Genomic DNA, 17661 nt, shown 5'->3' with positions numbered 1-17661 from the left:
CAGCCCTTGTAGCCAAGTCCAGTCCTGAGCCTTTCATTGCTGGTGCTGGTGGAAGAGGATTTAGAATGTTCTTGCACACTTTTGTAACCATAACCTGAGCTACGCACAAGTGTGGAAAAGAAGAAAGAATCCTTATGGCAGGTAAGTTCATCCAGCCTGATGGCTCCAGACATCCCTCTTCCAATCCAGATGAGCAGTATTTACTGAGGAAACAAGATAAATTACGTCTAGCTGCTCTCTCAGGAGGCTTTGCTTTTTTAGGTTGTGTATTTATTGTTTTTTCTACTAAAACTGATTTTCTTTTTTCTTTTATTATCATGGGTCTTGAACATTTTTTTTTCCAGTAACACAGAAAAGCAGAGTAAGAAAATATTTTTCTATCATATCAATTAACTGCTCTGTTCAATGCTTCTGCAGCCATCTAATCACTGTTGGCTAGTGACTGGGGCATCAAACTGCTACATGGAAATCCCAGGCTCTAAGATCAAATGAAGTCTGGCCTCAGAGAGGTCACTTGGTGGCCTCTGGACTCCCAAGAGGGGCTCTGCCAGCCGAGTGCTCTTTGTCTGCATGGGATTGCACTCGCTGTGCTCACTGTGATGCTGACTGTAAAGATCTCAAGTTAGACACATATACCATGGAATACTCACACACAAACTCTATCTACAGTTTAGCCTAAAGAGGTTTTCCTGTTACAGCTTCATCTTTCAGTCAAGGGCAAAGAGAACCCTGTGTGTACCACGATCAGCATCTTCAGCAGTGACCACTGGGCTTTTCCTTCTGAGCATGCTCCCAATGTCTGTCCAATACAGGATAGACACCCAAACAAATTTTTAGAAGTTTTGGCCAGTTGTACACTGACAGAATTCTAGAAAATAAGTTTTCCTAACAGGCACTGAAAGAAGAAAAAGAAATTATAAGACTGAAATTAAAACTGTGAAGATCAAAACAAGGATAAATTTGAGGTTCATGTGGACAAAAGACTGGCATCAAGCTTTACTGTACTCTTGCCCCATATACAGAACTTTTTTCTGATCTCCTGCACATATTCTCTAGAAATGCTTGTGTAACCATGAACTTTGCAAGGCAAATCAAACTATTAATGCAGTAAATTGTTAGAGCAAACCAATGCTAGCCACTGCTTTCTTTATCTTTCCTACTTCTGCACACTTCCCCTCTACCTCTGTTGGACATCCTGTCTGCCTGTGACATTCTACTCTGACAGTCTTTAGCAGCACTGTTTAGGTCCTTTAACATCAGTGTGTCACTAATACCAAGCCCATGGCCATTAAATCCCCTATGCCATGAGATTTTTATTTGCAGGTGTGCAAAATCCTCTCAGTTTCCTGCAGCCCTGCACAACACGTGGTGCCACAGAGCCTGGGCATTCAGGATACACACAGATAAAGTGCAGCAAGGCAAACTGACTCCTTTTCAAACCCTGACCCCAAGTCAGTTTCCTTCAGAAACACCTTCTAAGTCACTCTTAAATTAGAGGACTTGATATTAGGAATGATGCTATCCATAGGTCCCTTTCAATTAAACATGTTTAAGCCAGGAAAATGAAGTGATGATGCAAGCGACACGCTTTCCAGGCATTTCACATCATGTGACTCAAACACCATGCTCCTGCCAGTGGAATTTTTGTCTCCAGATGACACATCTGAAGCAAGACCCTTAAATAAAAACACTCACACACGCTTATGCACACAGACTAGAGGAAAGTCACTTGCTCGAGGCCTTTACTGCAGCCTTGGAAATGCACATTTCTTCCAAAAAGCTGAAAAATGAGTACAATTACACCTTTATCAAGCCTTCACAGAATGTAACTGCGTGCTGCAAACACAGCAGAAAACTCAAATCTCACCTTCTCTATTATTATAGTAGAATCCTATGGAATCTTTCAGATATGAGCCTCTTTCTTGGTTCAGTGAAATGATGGAAATGTTGCTTACAGCACCATTATTCTGCACAGGGTTAACAAGCTCTAGTCAGAGCAGCAAGTTTTCCTCAACTGAAACTCCTCTGGAATATCATACTCAGAAAGGGCACTTTCCAAACAGCTGTTTTCATAGGGGAATCTGCTTGTTTGTTTGTTTGTTTTTGTTTGTTGTTGTGGGGATTTTTTAATTTATCAGGGAGAGAGAAAGCTTGAAGCTTTTGTAATCTGAGCTTCAGTGCCCCATCTTCAACATTGGGCAACCTATCATGATACAATAGAGCAACCCATAGCACTGCCTCGAGATATGCCACTCCTCTGCTTGTAATCTTTTCCCAACAGAGTGTGAAATAACACCCAGCTTCAAGCTACAAGACAGTAAATTAATTGAGATACAAGATATGTGAGAAGATAACAAGCAAGTTCCACAGTAAAGATACCAACCTTCACTGTCAGGCAGTGTTTCCAGAATCAGCCTTGCACTTCCTAATGAGAGTTTTAATACTTCTTTCTGTAAATCTGTAAAACACTATGGGAACTAGATATCACCACAGAAAAAGAGCAGGAACATGAGGAACAGAACAGTCTCTTCAGACTTTAACAAAGTCTTATCTACACACAAAAGATTTTGATTTTTTGTTTAACTCAAAGACGAATTCTCTGAATTTCAAATTTTTGAATGTTTTTTCTCTTTCTGAAAGAAACTGACAGAAAAGGTAGTTTAGTTGTTCATCTAACTCCCTGGATTTTTTTTCAGTTTTTAATAACAATGGATTTTTCTTTTTTCCTATAGCACATAATGGCAGCTATACATAAATATAATAAAATTAGTACATTAGACACAATGAAAAGGTGTGCAAGTCTGAAGGACAATGTTTTTAATTAACATGTCTTGTGTCTTTCTAGCCCTAAAAATAGGAAAAGTCAACTGGCAATCCAAGCTAAATAAAGCTGCACATCACACCTCTGATTACAGCAGCACAGAAGTAATCTTGAGGAGAGGGCAGCCCTTCAACATCTCTCTGAACCTCAAAACAACAGTGCAATCTTGGGACAACTTCACCTTTATTGCAAGCACAGGTAATCTCCCCATGGCACTCATCTCATATCCAGGTTACGCCAGCTCCAAAATAATTGTGCCTTACAGGTCTACATGGCCCATTCTTGAAGCATTAACATCCTGTTTCACTCAGGATTCATTGTCCTTTTAGACTTAGGAGTCTCCATTTTAAGGTTTGAGCTATACCTTAAGGCAAGAGACAGGGTAATAATGAAAAGAAAGGCAGCAGCCACCCTCATTCCAAAACCAAGGCTGTATCTCTGCTCCTAAGGACATCCCTGCAATACTTCACGTTATCTTCATTCTGGTCCCTGAACATAATTCACCTCTACCTCTCATAAACCACCATTCCCAGCTCATCCATTCTCTCTGGCAGGACCATCTCCATCCCAGCAGACCAAGGCCATATTTACCCTTTCTGAGGAGGGTGCCAGTGGCTGGAGTGCAACCCAAGAGCCCGGTGAGCCTCGCTGCCTGAACTTCACCATCCTCAGCCCAGCCGATGCTGTCATTGGGCGATACAAACTCAAACTCCAGGTCCTGGCTGGGAACAAGGTCTCTTCCAAAGTCCTGGGCCAGTTTGTGCTACTCTTCAATCCCTGGTGTCCAGGTATGCTCTGATATATCACATCCTTCAAATAACTCATTGTCTCAGCCTGGGTGTCACAGTGAAGTCTGTACTTGACAATCACAGCTACAGAAAGCTGGTTTGTTGCTCAGCATCAAGGATCAAGTTTTTGTCCCTTCTTCAGTGCTGCAAGGCATCGAAGACCCAGACTCTTGCTTGTAGGATAAGAAATCAAAGGCAGTAAATAGTCCAAATATTCATCCTAGAATTTTTTTTCCTCTGGTTCTTGCATTCAGTTGTAAAACAAGTAACATGCACCAGGGAGACACTGAGCTTAGTGAAGGGACAGGAACACAGTCAGTTCCCCTGAAAGGAATTTCATGCCTATTTTACTCGCTCTCTAAATGATTACAGATGTGTAGCAGGGGGTCCTAAGCCTGAATGCATGGGCAGTCTCACCTGTTCCCTAGAACTGCCCTCTGTTTAAGATTTTCAGTTACAGCAAAACAATTTCCCTCCAGCCATCATGTCTCGTTCTGCTTGTAGATGATGATGTCTACATGGCTGATGAAAAGGAGCGGCAGGAGTATGTTCTGAATGACAGTGGAATCATATTTCAGGGACTGGAGAAAGATATCCAACAAGAAGCTTGGAACTATGGACAGGTAAACAGCACCACCTCTTCCAGAACTTTCAGAATCAGAGCAGTGGGTAAATAGGCTCTGAGGGGAAAACCCCATTATCTCATAGTGTAAGAGCTCAATATTCCTCACTCACTTCCGATTTTCTTGCAGATATGTATCTCACTTATCAATACATTACAGACAGCAGCATCAAGATCATCTTCCCTGTCTGGCATGCGGTAATACAGAAATTAAACAAACAAAGCATAATTTTAGTTTTCTGTTGCCTGTTACACAAACTGGTAAAACTGCACTTGTTTTTTTGACCCTTGTAGAGAGCAAAGAAAGCCACTGGGTATTGCAAAGCCAATACATGTAAATATTTAAGCAATCTGTTCAGTAATGGGGCAGCAGACAGTAAAAGGATACCCCAAATGTACTCAACTGAAACAACTCATGTTGGAATTTTTGAAAACCAGGTTGGCCCTCCAAGTGTAACTGCTGCAAACAGTCAGTCAGCCCATCTCCAGTCACACAGCCATCCTGCAACTCCCCAGGCCAGCCAGAACCTTTCCTGGCCACTTCATGCCCCCCAACTGCACCAGCATTTGCAGACAGCATTTCTATTGGTCCTCCTGATCCTGTGGCTGCTTTGACACTAATAAATAAAACAAGGCCAGAGTTCCTTTCAGAGGTCAAGGGCCATCCTCACCTGGCCACATCCATCCAGCCAAGCACTGGGGCATTCTCTGGGCCCAAGCAGCATCTTGGTGACACTAATCCACAATAATTATTTTTGTGGGTTTCTTTCAGTTCAGATCACCTGATATGAGGTGGAGGCAGCCCACGAGAATAAAGCTTTCATAACAGATGGGTACCTGAAGGGGCAGGGCAGGATGTGGGAGGGTGTGACCCCTGCCGAGCACGACCTGCACTGGTCTTGTCTGTGCCACCAGGTCATGTAATGCCCTCGCGAATGCCAGTGGCCACGGCCCCACACTGTGCTCACAGACATCTTTAAAATACTAAGGACACTTGGCAGCCTAATGGTTATATTTTCTTCTTGGCCCAATTTTCTTTAACAGTACAGAAAATGCCTCTATTCCCAGCATCTTCCATCATGCTAGGGGAAAGAAAATAGGTGGGGAGCTTATCTTTGGGTTTACTTACGAAATTAGCCTCTGATATATTGCTTGTTTTGATTCCAGTTTGAAGAGGACATCCTTGACATCTCTCTGGCTATACTGGATCGGAGCCTGAACCACCGCGAGGACCCAGCTGTGGACGTCTCCAACCGGAACAGCCCTGTCTATGTCAGCAGGGTTATCAGTGCCATGGTAAAGTGATCCAGCACTTACAGATGGAAATGCACCTACCAACAAAACCCCAACGCACACTCACGCCTGAGTATGAATTCCTCAATGTTTTATAGGCGTGGCCAAGCAAAAAATAGCTACAAAATAGGTTAAATGGATATTTATTCTTCTTCCCAAGAGTTTGCCCATGACTGAAAGAATGTTTCCAAGAACTTCTGAGGGACATTGAAACTCAGATGTATTTTCCTAACAGATTTTCAGTCCATTAGATCTTTTCACTAATTTGGAAAGCCTTTGTCTATTCTGAAATCACTTGCTAAGTTTTTCAAACACCAAAAGAAGCACGAAATATTTTGGAAAACCAGTGCTGTTTCGGCTGCATTTAATGTCTGAATTTAGCATTCTTCACTTAAGGGATATTTGTTCAGTGAGGCTTTTATGCATTTCCTGCAACAAATAGTTACAGCTTCTCAGCACACACCCATTCTCACAAACACATAAAGGCACAACTAAGCAGCTGAAAAGTTTGCCATTTTATAAATAATACATGCCTCACCACATTCCTTAGCTGAGATTCCTCCTTTATAGCTGTGATACCTTCCAGTCTTTTAGACAGCACTCAATTTAGGCATTCTCAGATTCAACATAAAGTAAACAACTCTTCTCAGATGTACAAAATTACTGTAAGTACAAATACTTAAGAAAAAAAATTTTAAAAGAACTTACTGCTTTCTGTATCACCACACACGACACTTAAAACAGGGCTCTACAATGGATGTGCACAAATATATGCAACCACATCTAACAAGTTTGGGCAAGCTATAAGTACTATCTGCACATTTTCACAGAAAAAATGGGTTTCTCAAGGCTTCCATATAAATCACTTTAGAATGTGAAGCAGCACTGAATGCATAGTCCAACAATGTAATAACATACAAGGAATGAGATCAACAGATGAAACAGAGAAAATGTAAACAGGTGTCAGTCAGTACATTTGGGACCACTTGTACTGAAAACAAGGCAGTTTTGAATCATCAGATTCTACAGTCTGCTCTGGGTTTGATCCAGTTCTGGCCCTTGAGCAGGCAAAATTCTAAGATTCAAATACTCTGTCCCACCACCCAGTCAATGAGAACAGTCGTACCCACAGGGTCACTTTGAACTATTTCCCTCTCTCTTTTCCTGTAAATGCTTTAATTCTCTCATGAGAAGGACTCTTCCAGGTTAACAGCAATGATGAAAAAGGAGTAGTGGAAGGGAAGTGGAGTGGGAAGTACCGCTCAGGAACAAACCCCCTGCGATGGAGCGGGAGCGTGACCATCCTTCGGAAGTGGTACCGGGCCAGGTACAGACCAGTCCGGTACGGCCAGTGCTGGGTCTTTGCAGGAGTCTCGTGCACAGGTACACAGGGAGGGATGGAAATGACACCACAGAGGCAGCTCACCACCAGTTCTACAGTCTGAACTTTGTGACAATACTGTTGAAGCTGTTTCAGCTTTGACAGGGAGAGTGAAGAACCTCTGCTCTCCATGTATGAAGGGTTAATCTCTCTCTTCAGTTTACAGGTTGTAATAATGCACACCAGCTTTGTGAGTAATCAAACAAAAACCAAAGGGGTTTCCCAGGCTGAGCTGGTGAAAAGAGGAAGGTCTCCTGTTTCAAAGCTAGGATACAAAGAAAACCAGCACTCTTTTAAGTCCGTCTCCTCACAGTGCCAGTCTTCTACTACTGTGTCTTATCTGCTGGTGACAAAAAAGCAAGTCACAGTTCTGAGGACCCATAAAGGGAGCTGCAAACCAGGAAAAACATTTCATCCTAGCAGTGTCCAGTCAGAGCTGCTCTGAGACACAAGAGTCTCTCTGAGGAAAATACACAGGAAAATTGAGAGGTCTACCTCAGCAAGAGGAAAAAGAAGCAAGTAACAGAGGAACAAACAGAGAGAAAATGGGAGAAAGAACAGGATGAAAAATCAAAGATTAAAATAAATATGTGAATCTAACTCTTATTAAAAAGCACATGACAGCTCAGAATGTCATGTGAGTGGAAGTGTCTTCTAAGGAATTTTGCACAATGACTGTGACTTACATCCTATCTGGAGGGAAATTTCTAAGAGTTTGTTTCACCACTGAAAACATACAGTAGACTGTTTGACCAAGAAAAACACCTTCTAAATGACTGTAAAATAGGTTTACAGAACTTTTATGGTATTCTATATTGCAGTACTGAGATGCTTGGGAATACCTACTCGTGTTATTACAAACTTCAACTCTGCCCACGACAAGAATCTAAACCTGAGTGTTGATAAGTACATTGACATGTCTGGAAACACTCTACACTTGAGTGAAGACAGTGTGTGGTAAATATACATATATTTTTAATATTTCTTCCATTATATTCCCCACTATTTAAAATATCTAGAATCATGCTCCTGAAAAACCACCCAACCTCACACTCCCAGTGATATAAAACTCCACACCAGACGTTTGGCTTTTTGTTCTGGAATGTCCAGGATTGAATTATTGACTCTGAAATGAAGCTGAAATGAAGTATTTTCCTTCTAATATTTCTTTTTCATAACATCCCAACATTTCTCAGAGGTATAACACAAAAAGCTGGAAAAAGGGGGAAAGAGGTATTAATGTAAGGAGTACACCAGCTGCTCTCTCCACAGAGGAGTTATAATTCACACAGTTAACATTATTTCTTGCATTGTATGAATCAGATATTCAGTATTCTACCTCCTTTACAGGAATTTCCATGTCTGGAATGAAAGCTGGTTTGTTAGAAGAGATCTCGGCTCTTTTTATGATGGATGGCAGGTTCTGGATGCAACGCCCCAGGAAAAAAGCAAAGGTAACTCTGCTGTAAATATAAAAAACCTGTAGATAATGTTACTCCTAAAGATTGCCAGGGAAATTTCAGGACAATTCTCTTTTATATATTCCCTGTAGATGTAGCATTAATTTGGGTGCACAAGAAAAGCAATACCCACATCAATCTCCAGTAGGGAGCTTTTCTGTCAGCCTCTGGATTACTGACCAGCATAGCAATTCTTCCTTTTTGAATTTCAATTCTCTGCCTCCACAAAAGCCAGCACATCTTAAGTTCACTGATCTCACCCTTGCTTGTCTTAGGTCCTAACATCACACAGTCCCATTCCCCACCACTAGGTTTAACAAATTTATTTCCCTGGTTCTTCTCAATGCACACACAGCACTGTTGATTCCCATCTCAAATCTGACTGTACTTCTGACTCGGCTCACATCCCTCACATCCTCTCCTCTCCTTTCACCTGACAGCTTTGCATGCAGCCTTGCAGCCTTTGGAGGGTGAGAACATTGCTCACAGCACACATCATCAGAAGCTTTAGCTCTCCCTAACAACCTCCTCTGCAGCCCCACCTTTTGATAGAAAGTGCATGTGGAATCTCTGGACGTGCTGTTACCATCTTACACAGACATGAAAACAGTGCACTTGACCCAAATGTCTTTGGCGTGGCTGCCTCTCCCTCCTGCTCTCAGCATGAGGATTTATGTTGTTTTACTTCTCCCAAATGTGTCTTTGCAGTGAGTGCCTCTCCCTCCTGCTGTCAGCATGAGGATTTATGTTGTTCAACTTCCCCCTGTCTAATACAGGCATCTATCAGTGTGGTCCTGCCTCCACCAGAGCCATTAAAGAAGGGGATGTGAACCTGGATTACGACAGCCCATTTGTGTTTGCAGCAGTGAATGCTGACTGTGTTACTTGGATTCGCTATAGCAAGAAAAGAAAAGAGAGAATTTATTCTAATACCAGGAAGATTGGAAAATTTATCAGCACCAAAGCAGTGGGCACCAACTCCCGTGTGGATGTCACTGCTAATTACAAATATCCAGAAGGTAAATTCCTTATTACAATAGTTTTGCCACTGATGATCAGGTGTGAAAAGAATTTAGGCCTCTGTTGGACTGAGCACTGACTCAATTTCTTTACTTCTTCTAGAGCCAAGTAATTGTGAATTTTCTTAGAGTTCCTTATGTGCTGATATTGATTCAGTTGAAACAACAGCCATTCTGGAGAGCTGTTTGGGGAGAATTTCTGCAAAAGGTGTTATTCACCCTTCTCAGTTTCAGAGGAGATGGCAACTGCCCCAGCTGACACAGAACTGAGCTCTCCCAAGAATTACCTTTCTACTGCCCACAGCTTCTCAGAGGTGCCCATGAACAGCCACCTGGAGCTGATGGGCTGGTTTTACTTTCCAGCCTTCATGGCCACATACATTTATTTGCTTCTGTGCCAAAATTCACATTAAGGTTAGACCTCACTTTCTCCTCTTGAGTATCTTTGCACTTCTTGCTTCCCTAAATTGCTGAGTTCAACCATGGCTCCACTGCACTATATCCAATACATGCATGAGATCTCTGACCATGGTATCTTTCCAAGCAGGATCCTTGAAAGAAAGGCAGGTATACAAGAAAGCACTGAAGCTGCTTGGTGTGAGAAGACCTGGAAAAAGAACCAGAATTCCAAGACCCAGAAGAGGATTTTCAAGGGCACAGCCTGCACAAACCCCCAGTATCTCAGGGAAACTGCTCCTTGATGCATCTCCTGTAATTGGCCAAGACATCCTCCTTACCTTGACACTCAGAAACTTGATCTCAGATTTTCAGACCATAAAAGTTAAACTTAAGGCTTCAGCCATTCTCTACACCAGAAAACCCAAGGCAGAAATTTTGCAGTTGCATAGGTCTATTAAACTTGGATCTGAAGAAGGTAATTTTAATTTTATTACAACTTTTATTACTGAACAAGACATAGTTTTGGATTGTGGTCAGATCACATGGAAATAAAGAATGGCTCAAGAAGTGTATGACCTGCAAACAGCTGGAGGTCAAGGCTATTCAGGGGAAAAGAAACACATACTTGCCCTGCCTTAGGCATTTGCTTTTGAGCACTGGCAAAAAGGAGACTGAGGAGGGTGACCTTTTGTCTGACCCAGCACAGCCATTACTGGTGCTACATTATGATCTATTTTGCTAAGAGAGAACAACTAAGAGACATACTCTGGAGATTAATGAGCTGCCAGCTGTTTATAAGCAAAGCACAAAGACTAAAGGGGGAAAGACAAGCCTATGACTTTCACAGAAGCACAACAGCAACCACCAACTGCAGGAAGAGCTGTGCCGCCTGCAGAGAGTGGTCTCTGCCCTGCTTTTACAGGGACAGTGCTGAAAAATGAGACATAGCACAGATGAATAGAACTACCCTCTCAAGCTAATACGTAATGTGTTAGAACTCATTCCACAGTTCCAGTGGAAGAACCCTTTTCTCAGTATGCTGAGTTCCATTGCCTTCCTCACTGGCACAGAGACTCTGATTGTGCAAGGCACAGGCTGAACAGCTGCATCTGCAAGGGCATTTAAACCAACCCAACCTTCTCACTTCTGCCCTCTCTGCAAGAAAGGAGCAATAAATGCCCAGTTTCAGACAAATGAGAAAAACACCAGCAGGGACTGTCACATATATCCATCCTCAGATCTGTCCAGGTACCAAACTGTACCTCATCATTTAGTGTTTTATGTAAATACCATAAGCATCATTCCTGTCTGTTGGTGTCAGCACACACAAATGTGCAGCCCCAGGGTGATAGGAGCATTGCTCCTTAAAACACAGGTATCATACAGGTAGCTGGTACTCAGAAAAAAAGAAGAGAGGGAAATTTTGTTTTCATTTCCATTCCAGTGAAAGAGATTTCTTTCAAGATCCTCTATTCCCAGTATAAAAACTCTCTGATGGATGACAGGAAGATCCTAGTGACTGCTGTGTGCCAAATCAAACAGGGAGCCTCGCTTCTAGTTGAGAAGGATATTGTACTGCAGGATCCTTTCCTCACCATAAAGGTAAAAGCTAGTCCCCTCTGTGACCCTTGAGAGATGTGCTGAGAAGAAGCAACTAGAATCCCTACTCTGTCTATTCCTCATGGGAAGGAGCATGGGAAGTGAAATCATGTCTGAGGGTGATTGGATCTTGTTGCTGTAGTAATAGGCCAACGAAATGGACAACAACAAATGGAATGAAATGAACTACACTAAAGAAAAGCAAATCTTTCCACGCCATAGCTGTGCTGGGATATTCTTGCCAGTGCTTGTTAACGTGGCACTGATAAAGTTCTCAGTGTTACAACAGCTACAAGGTAAGTTTACCTAAGGAGGGACAGGCAGAATAATACAGACAGATAAAGACATCTCATCCATATTTAGACCTCCCCTTTTGTTAGAAAAGTCTGATCAATATCTTCCGGTTTATTTAGGAAGACTGATTTTACCAAAGACATCTTCACTGACCAGCTGATAATGCCTGAGGCTGTAAGTCTCTCTATTACCAATATTCAAAGAAAGTTCTTTAACTGTATCAGGATAAGTGTCACTTTTCACCTTCTGCAACACTTCCCAAGTGATTAATTAGAACTGAAGGCTTTTTTTTTTACTTTTGACTGACTTTTGACAAATGTTTACAATGAATAAAAAGCAGTTCTTAGTCTAGAGGAAAGATCCTGCACTCTGTTTGTCCAGGGACAGTCCTGGCTTTGCATGGCCCATCACATCCACATAAACAAGCTGAACTGGTTTTGGACAGCACATTTAAATGCTGTATTGCACATGGGATCAAATGCTATCTGCTTATCTTACTGTAAATAACATAGAGGGAATATGGTAATGTGCAGAGTCTTTCAGGGCCTCCAGACTAGATTAGCTGTCCCGAACCACTCTGTCAGTAGCATACAAGAAAAGCAAGGTCACACAGAGGAGTAAAAAGTGTGGATTTTTGCAGGTCTGGCAATTTCTGAATACCAAGTTCTAGTGGGACTTTGTAAAAAGCCTCTGTGCTGTGTTATGCAAAAAACAGAGTCAGTTTATGTAGGGCAGGCACCTGGGTTATATTACTCCAATTCGGTGATGAAGTTTTAAGAAGCATTTATGTTTCTGTTGATTGAAACTTCTCTATAAACATGGAGACAGTAATAGAGAAATGCAATTGGGCTGATGGATCTCTCAATTACATTAACGAATATCACATTATTTACAAAGATGTACCAGATATACCAGTTCCACACTATCTCAGCCAAAATAAGGTAATGAATATGTTTATTTGCTAATTTGCATGCTTTTCCCTGAGACACCACAATTCACCTCTGTCTCACAACCTCCCATGCTCTCCAATCCTAAACCTTTCATTTAGCCTAGTTAAAGCTAATTTAAGGTGCCTCCAGTAGTTAGCCATATATGCCAAGTTAGTACTTGTATTCTCATGCTGTTCTCACTCTGATGAGTATCATATACTGTGTTATACCTGAAACCACAAACTGACCTAGTTAAGAAGGGGACTAAATGGTAGATTCTACAGCAGTTTGCTGATTCTTAGCCACACTGGATGCCTCATTCAAGTCTGAACTCTGTTGCCCAAAAACATGTACGTGAACTAATTCCTGGCTCCTCCCTGTCCAGGTGATCCTAAAAGGGTAAGTGGTTTGCAATGGGAATGAAAGGAGAAAAGCATTAGGAAGACATGAGACTAATGGTGTGGCTGAGCAGAATGTTTTCTCTCTGTAGGTCCTTGGTCCAGCTGTAGTACACAGGCCTGTCAATGTGGAGGTCACATTCACCAACCCTCTGTCTGACGTGGTGACAGACTGTGTGCTGAGAGCTGAAGGCAGTGGCCTGCTCAAAGAGCAACTCCGAATCCAGTACGTAAATGCTTCTGGCTGGTAACTCATCCACTCTGGTGGGAAATCTGGAGTACCATTGGGTTTTTTTTAAAAAAGATTCTGCCAACCTCATGACTTTCATTTGCACCAACCTTGGACCAAATGCCACAATGTCAGTACTCTCCATACAGAAGATGGAGTTTTTTGCACCTCTTTTGCCAAGATTTGAGTTACAGAATGCTCAGGGAGTGATGGCATACAGTCTTAAATTTGGGTACTCAGAAGAATACATTGCAAGAATTTTTCAGCTGCTTTAACTTACAAATGCATTCTCTCTTTTAGTGTGGAAAGAATGGCCCCTATGGAGACCTCAACAGTGCAATTTGAAATCATTCCCTACCGGAGGGGCACCAGGCAGCTTCAGGTGGACTTGGTTTGCACCCATTTTTCAGACATTAAGGGATTTGTGATGCTTGATGTGGCTCCTGCTCAGTGATATAACCTGTACAACAGTTCAGTTTTGCCTGTTTATGAGGCTGGAGCAGTGTTCATGCATTATTATGACTGCAAGCACAGAAATGCAGATTACTCAGCCAAAATAAAGTGACGTAATATGAACAGAAACTAATAAAAAGGTACTACACACTGCACTGTAAAGACAGTGTCACCTTTCTCATTCCCTAGCCTGTTTTATGGGCCTTCACACATACAATCACTAGTAGAAATCATTATATAATTTAACTTGAAGGAGAGGATCAAGTGTGATGGTTTTCAGCATTAGAGCCTGTAGCAATAATAGCAGCTGGATTTCCAAGGAACGTAATTTAAAATCACTGGTTTTATAAGCTTCATGGAATGTAATTTAATTATCACAGAATAATAAAATAGTTTGATTTAGAAGGAATCTTAGAGCTCATCTTGTTTCAGCTCCCTGCCATGGGCAGGGGCACCTTCCACTATCCCAGGTTGCTCCAAGCCCCATCCAACCTGACCTTGGACACTGCCAGGGTTGGGGCAGCCACAGCTTCTCTGGGCACCCTGTGCCAGGGACTCACCACCCTCTCAGGGAAGAATTTCTTCCTAATATCCAATCTAAACCTACCCTCCTTCAGCTTAAGGCCAGTGCCCCTTGTCCAATCTCCCTATACCCTTGCGAAAAGTCCCTCTCCAGCCTCCTTGTAAGTCCCTTTTAGGCACAGGAGGGGGCTATAAGGTATCCCTGAAACCTTCTCTTCTCCAGGCTTATATCCACTAAATATGTTTTATTCAGTAATAGACAAAATACTATCCAAGTAGCTGATATAATTAAATTCTAGAATTAAATGTATCAGTTAATCTTATTGCTAGAAGGAAATACAGCAATAAGATATGGCAGTGTTACAAGAGAACTCTCTTCTGATGACTGGAAAAATGAGAAGCTACAAAAAGTACAAAAGCAGAAAAAGAAGGACGTCAGAAAGACATATGAAAATTCACAATTAACAGTCACTCATCCTCATACCACAAAGCTGCTTAAAGTAGATCATCGTTCATGAGGGAGCCATTGTGCCACCCATATCTAAATCCCTAATTGTCCATTCACTCCTTGCAAAGTTAACAAGCCAATATAGCAAAGATCTGAATGCTCCTAAGAGACAATTTGACTTTTTCCTCCTGACACTCAGTACTGTCCAGCAATGCAGGACCAACTTCCCCCAGAAAGAATGTCCCATGCACGCAAACTGACCCTGTGACACAGATTAAACTGAGGACTCATTTAAATATTTCTTTGATTTAAAGCCAACAAAATCTTCAAAACATGCAAAGTCCTATTTTATTACATCAATTACAGCATTTTGCCACCCACACATATACTTACAGTGGATGTGGAAGCTTGGTAAAACTAGTCAGCCCAGAGAGACTGGAATGAAGGTTGAAAAGGACACACACACATACACACAGGAATTCAGATTTCTCCAGGCAAAGGAGAGGGGAATAGGTAGCTTTGTACCTATCAATTAAGTCTTGCAGGATCTTGGAGAGTCAGGGTATACACTCCTTCATTAGCCTCAGAAAAGGCCTTGAGGTAGTGGTGGTATTTCAGAAAATCTCATTAAATCTTACAAGAATGCAGACTGACATTACATTTGACACACAGTACAGCCAAAACACTGAAATTCCTTCAGTATTCCTTCTCAAATACAATCCAGGCAATTGTTTAAGACAGTGTTTGTCACACAAGCTTGGAATGACCTCATCCTAATTAACTATCTGTAAAGGAAGCCTGCAGTTCAAAGGGGAACCAGCGCTGTAGAGCCTGTGCCAAGTTCCAAGCTTTGCAACACTCGTTGGGTTTTCACAGTGTCAGCATTTTCATCTGCCCTCAGCAACCACACCCAGCTCAGTTTGAGTGTGAAAATGCAGATCTGGCCAGTGCCATACAGGAGAAACACATTCTTCCTGCATGAGAAGTGAGACAACTGTCCAATTACACTAATGAGTGTTACAGAGAAAAACATGTAAGTGCCCGAGGAAGGATTTAAATTGCTTTTGTCAAACCTACAATCTTTACACAGCCCTTGGTCAGAAGTCAATGGGAGTTGGTGGAGTAAAATATGGCTAATTGTCAGTATTTTTCTTTATAAATATGCAGTTTAAATGTGAGCATGCCCAAGAGGCTGACCCAGCCAGCTCTCATTCCAGTCTGATCACTCCAAAAACAAATCCACTGAGCACTCTCTGATATGACATATTCATACCACGAATTGGTCTTGAAAGACCCTGAAATCAGCCTCCAGGGTGGTGAATTTTTCTTCCCCATCAATCAAGCTTTTTGATTCAGATTAAAAAAAAGAAAATCAACCAGAAATAGCCAAAGTTGGTTATTTCAAATGACTTTGTTCTGCCACCAAAGCCTCACTGCTTTACCTCTTGGTTTGTCACTCTCCTGTACTGAATATGGAAGGCACTGCTTGCTATAAAAGACAAAACCCAATGCACAGTATAAGCATTTCTTATTGCTCTAAAGCAACAAGAAATTCCCCTCAAAAGGAAAATTCCTATCTAATTCATGGGTATTCCACGCCAGAGCTGGAAATGTAGACACAATAAAAGGGAAACTTGGGCGTATATAATTTTTGATCACTACACTCAGAAAGAGACCCAATTATTAAAGATGCTCACAAAACAGTTTAAGCTTCTATTTTTAAAGGTAATAAAGTTTTTATGGATTTATATTTGGACCTGTAACAACAAGTACCCCTACACACTTTAAAGATAATAAAATAATATCCAGGCAGGATGGACACTTCCAAGGATCTTATGGATGGATTACTTTTCCTTAAGATTTCTAGGAGCATGTCAGGGATGCAGTGGATATAGAAGTGACAAAACCAACTAAGTTTAACTAAGGCAAGTGCTGGATTCTGCACCTGGAACAGGGCAGCCCTGGCTGTAGGCACAGCCTGGGGACAGGGGGCCCATTCTCACCAGATGGAATGCCAGTACCAGCACTTGAGTATTACATGCAGAAGTCTCTTTTGTGTGTTAACCTTCTCCATGGGCTTTTTTAGCCCATTTCAGTGTCATGAAAGACACAAAGGGACAATAAGTAGGTCTCTGCTCACAGTTGAAATGCATCCTATGCAGGAAATCTTACTTGCAGTTGCCAATTTGACCAAGAGATGGTACTGTTTGTATACAGAGTCATTACAAGGCAGCGCTGATGGGATAAATAGCTCCTTGTATCTAAACCACTCTGATTTAGAGGTTCAAAACTCACACATATACTGCAAAGGTGCATTTAAGAACACTGATCATGCAAGGAAAGTCAGAAGTTTGAGCACAATCAGTTTACAATCTGCATAGGTTGAAAGAGCACAAATCAGCAGTCACAAACTGTGTTTGGCTTGTTATGTAAGAAACAAGTTCAAGACATATACAAAAATAACATATAATTAACACCGAAAAATGTATGCTGACAGTAAGCACAGAATTTTTTGGAAGATTTCCTCGATGTTCTTGTTCTTAGTGTCCCCAATTTCTGCAAATCTGGTGACCTCCAGGCTTCCTAATAAAAGTCAGAGCAGTCAAAGCTCACAAAAGGCAGGACTGTGCCCTTGCCACAAAGAAGGGAACGATATCCTGGGGTGCCTTAGGTAAAGAACTGCCAGCAGGTCAAGGGAGGTGATTCCTGCCTTTATGCAGCACTGGTGAGGCCACACTGCTGTGCCCAGAGCTGGGCTCAGCACTACAAGAGATGAGCAGCAGCTCTTGATGACCCTGCTTGAGCAGGAGCTTGGACAAGATGACCTCTGAGGTACCTTCCAACCTCAACGACTCTGAAATTATTCTGTGAAAGTAAATTTATGCAATTAAGGCTATGCTGTAAAAACCTGAAACTTGAGAGAGTTTGTATTTAGCTTAAATGATGCATAAAAGCAAACAATTGTGAAGTTTAATATGGAAATACTAAGAAAAACACCGAACTCAC

General features: G+C 41.8%; 1 protein-coding gene across 1 annotated transcript; it reads left to right on the top strand.

Moving 5' to 3' along the window:
* Nucleotides 1-21: 21 nt before the first annotated feature.
* LOC121674726 (protein-glutamine gamma-glutamyltransferase 6-like) lies at nucleotides 22-14094 on the top strand. Its single transcript, XM_042049280.1, has 13 exons — nucleotides 22-141; nucleotides 2846-3019; nucleotides 3376-3609; nucleotides 4114-4232; nucleotides 5399-5527; nucleotides 6730-6907; nucleotides 7727-7862; nucleotides 8256-8359; nucleotides 9142-9384; nucleotides 9932-10258; nucleotides 11228-11385; nucleotides 13096-13229; nucleotides 13533-14094. Exons 1-13 carry the CDS (start codon nucleotides 135-137, stop codon nucleotides 13684-13686), a joined length of 2097 nt encoding a protein of 698 aa, XP_041905214.1. The 5' UTR covers nucleotides 22-134; the 3' UTR covers nucleotides 13687-14094.
* The last annotated feature ends 3567 nt before the right edge of the window (nucleotides 14095-17661 follow it).

This window comes from Corvus kubaryi, unplaced genomic scaffold (assembly GCF_017639235.1).
Source record: "Corvus kubaryi isolate FWS band 111438036 unplaced genomic scaffold, C.kubaryi_AGA036_p1.0 134, whole genome shotgun sequence".
Classification (NCBI taxonomy): Eukaryota; Metazoa; Chordata; class Aves; order Passeriformes; family Corvidae; genus Corvus; species Corvus kubaryi.
The sequence above is the reverse complement of the archived record's forward strand: the minus strand, read 5'-3'. Positions and strand labels throughout refer to the sequence as shown.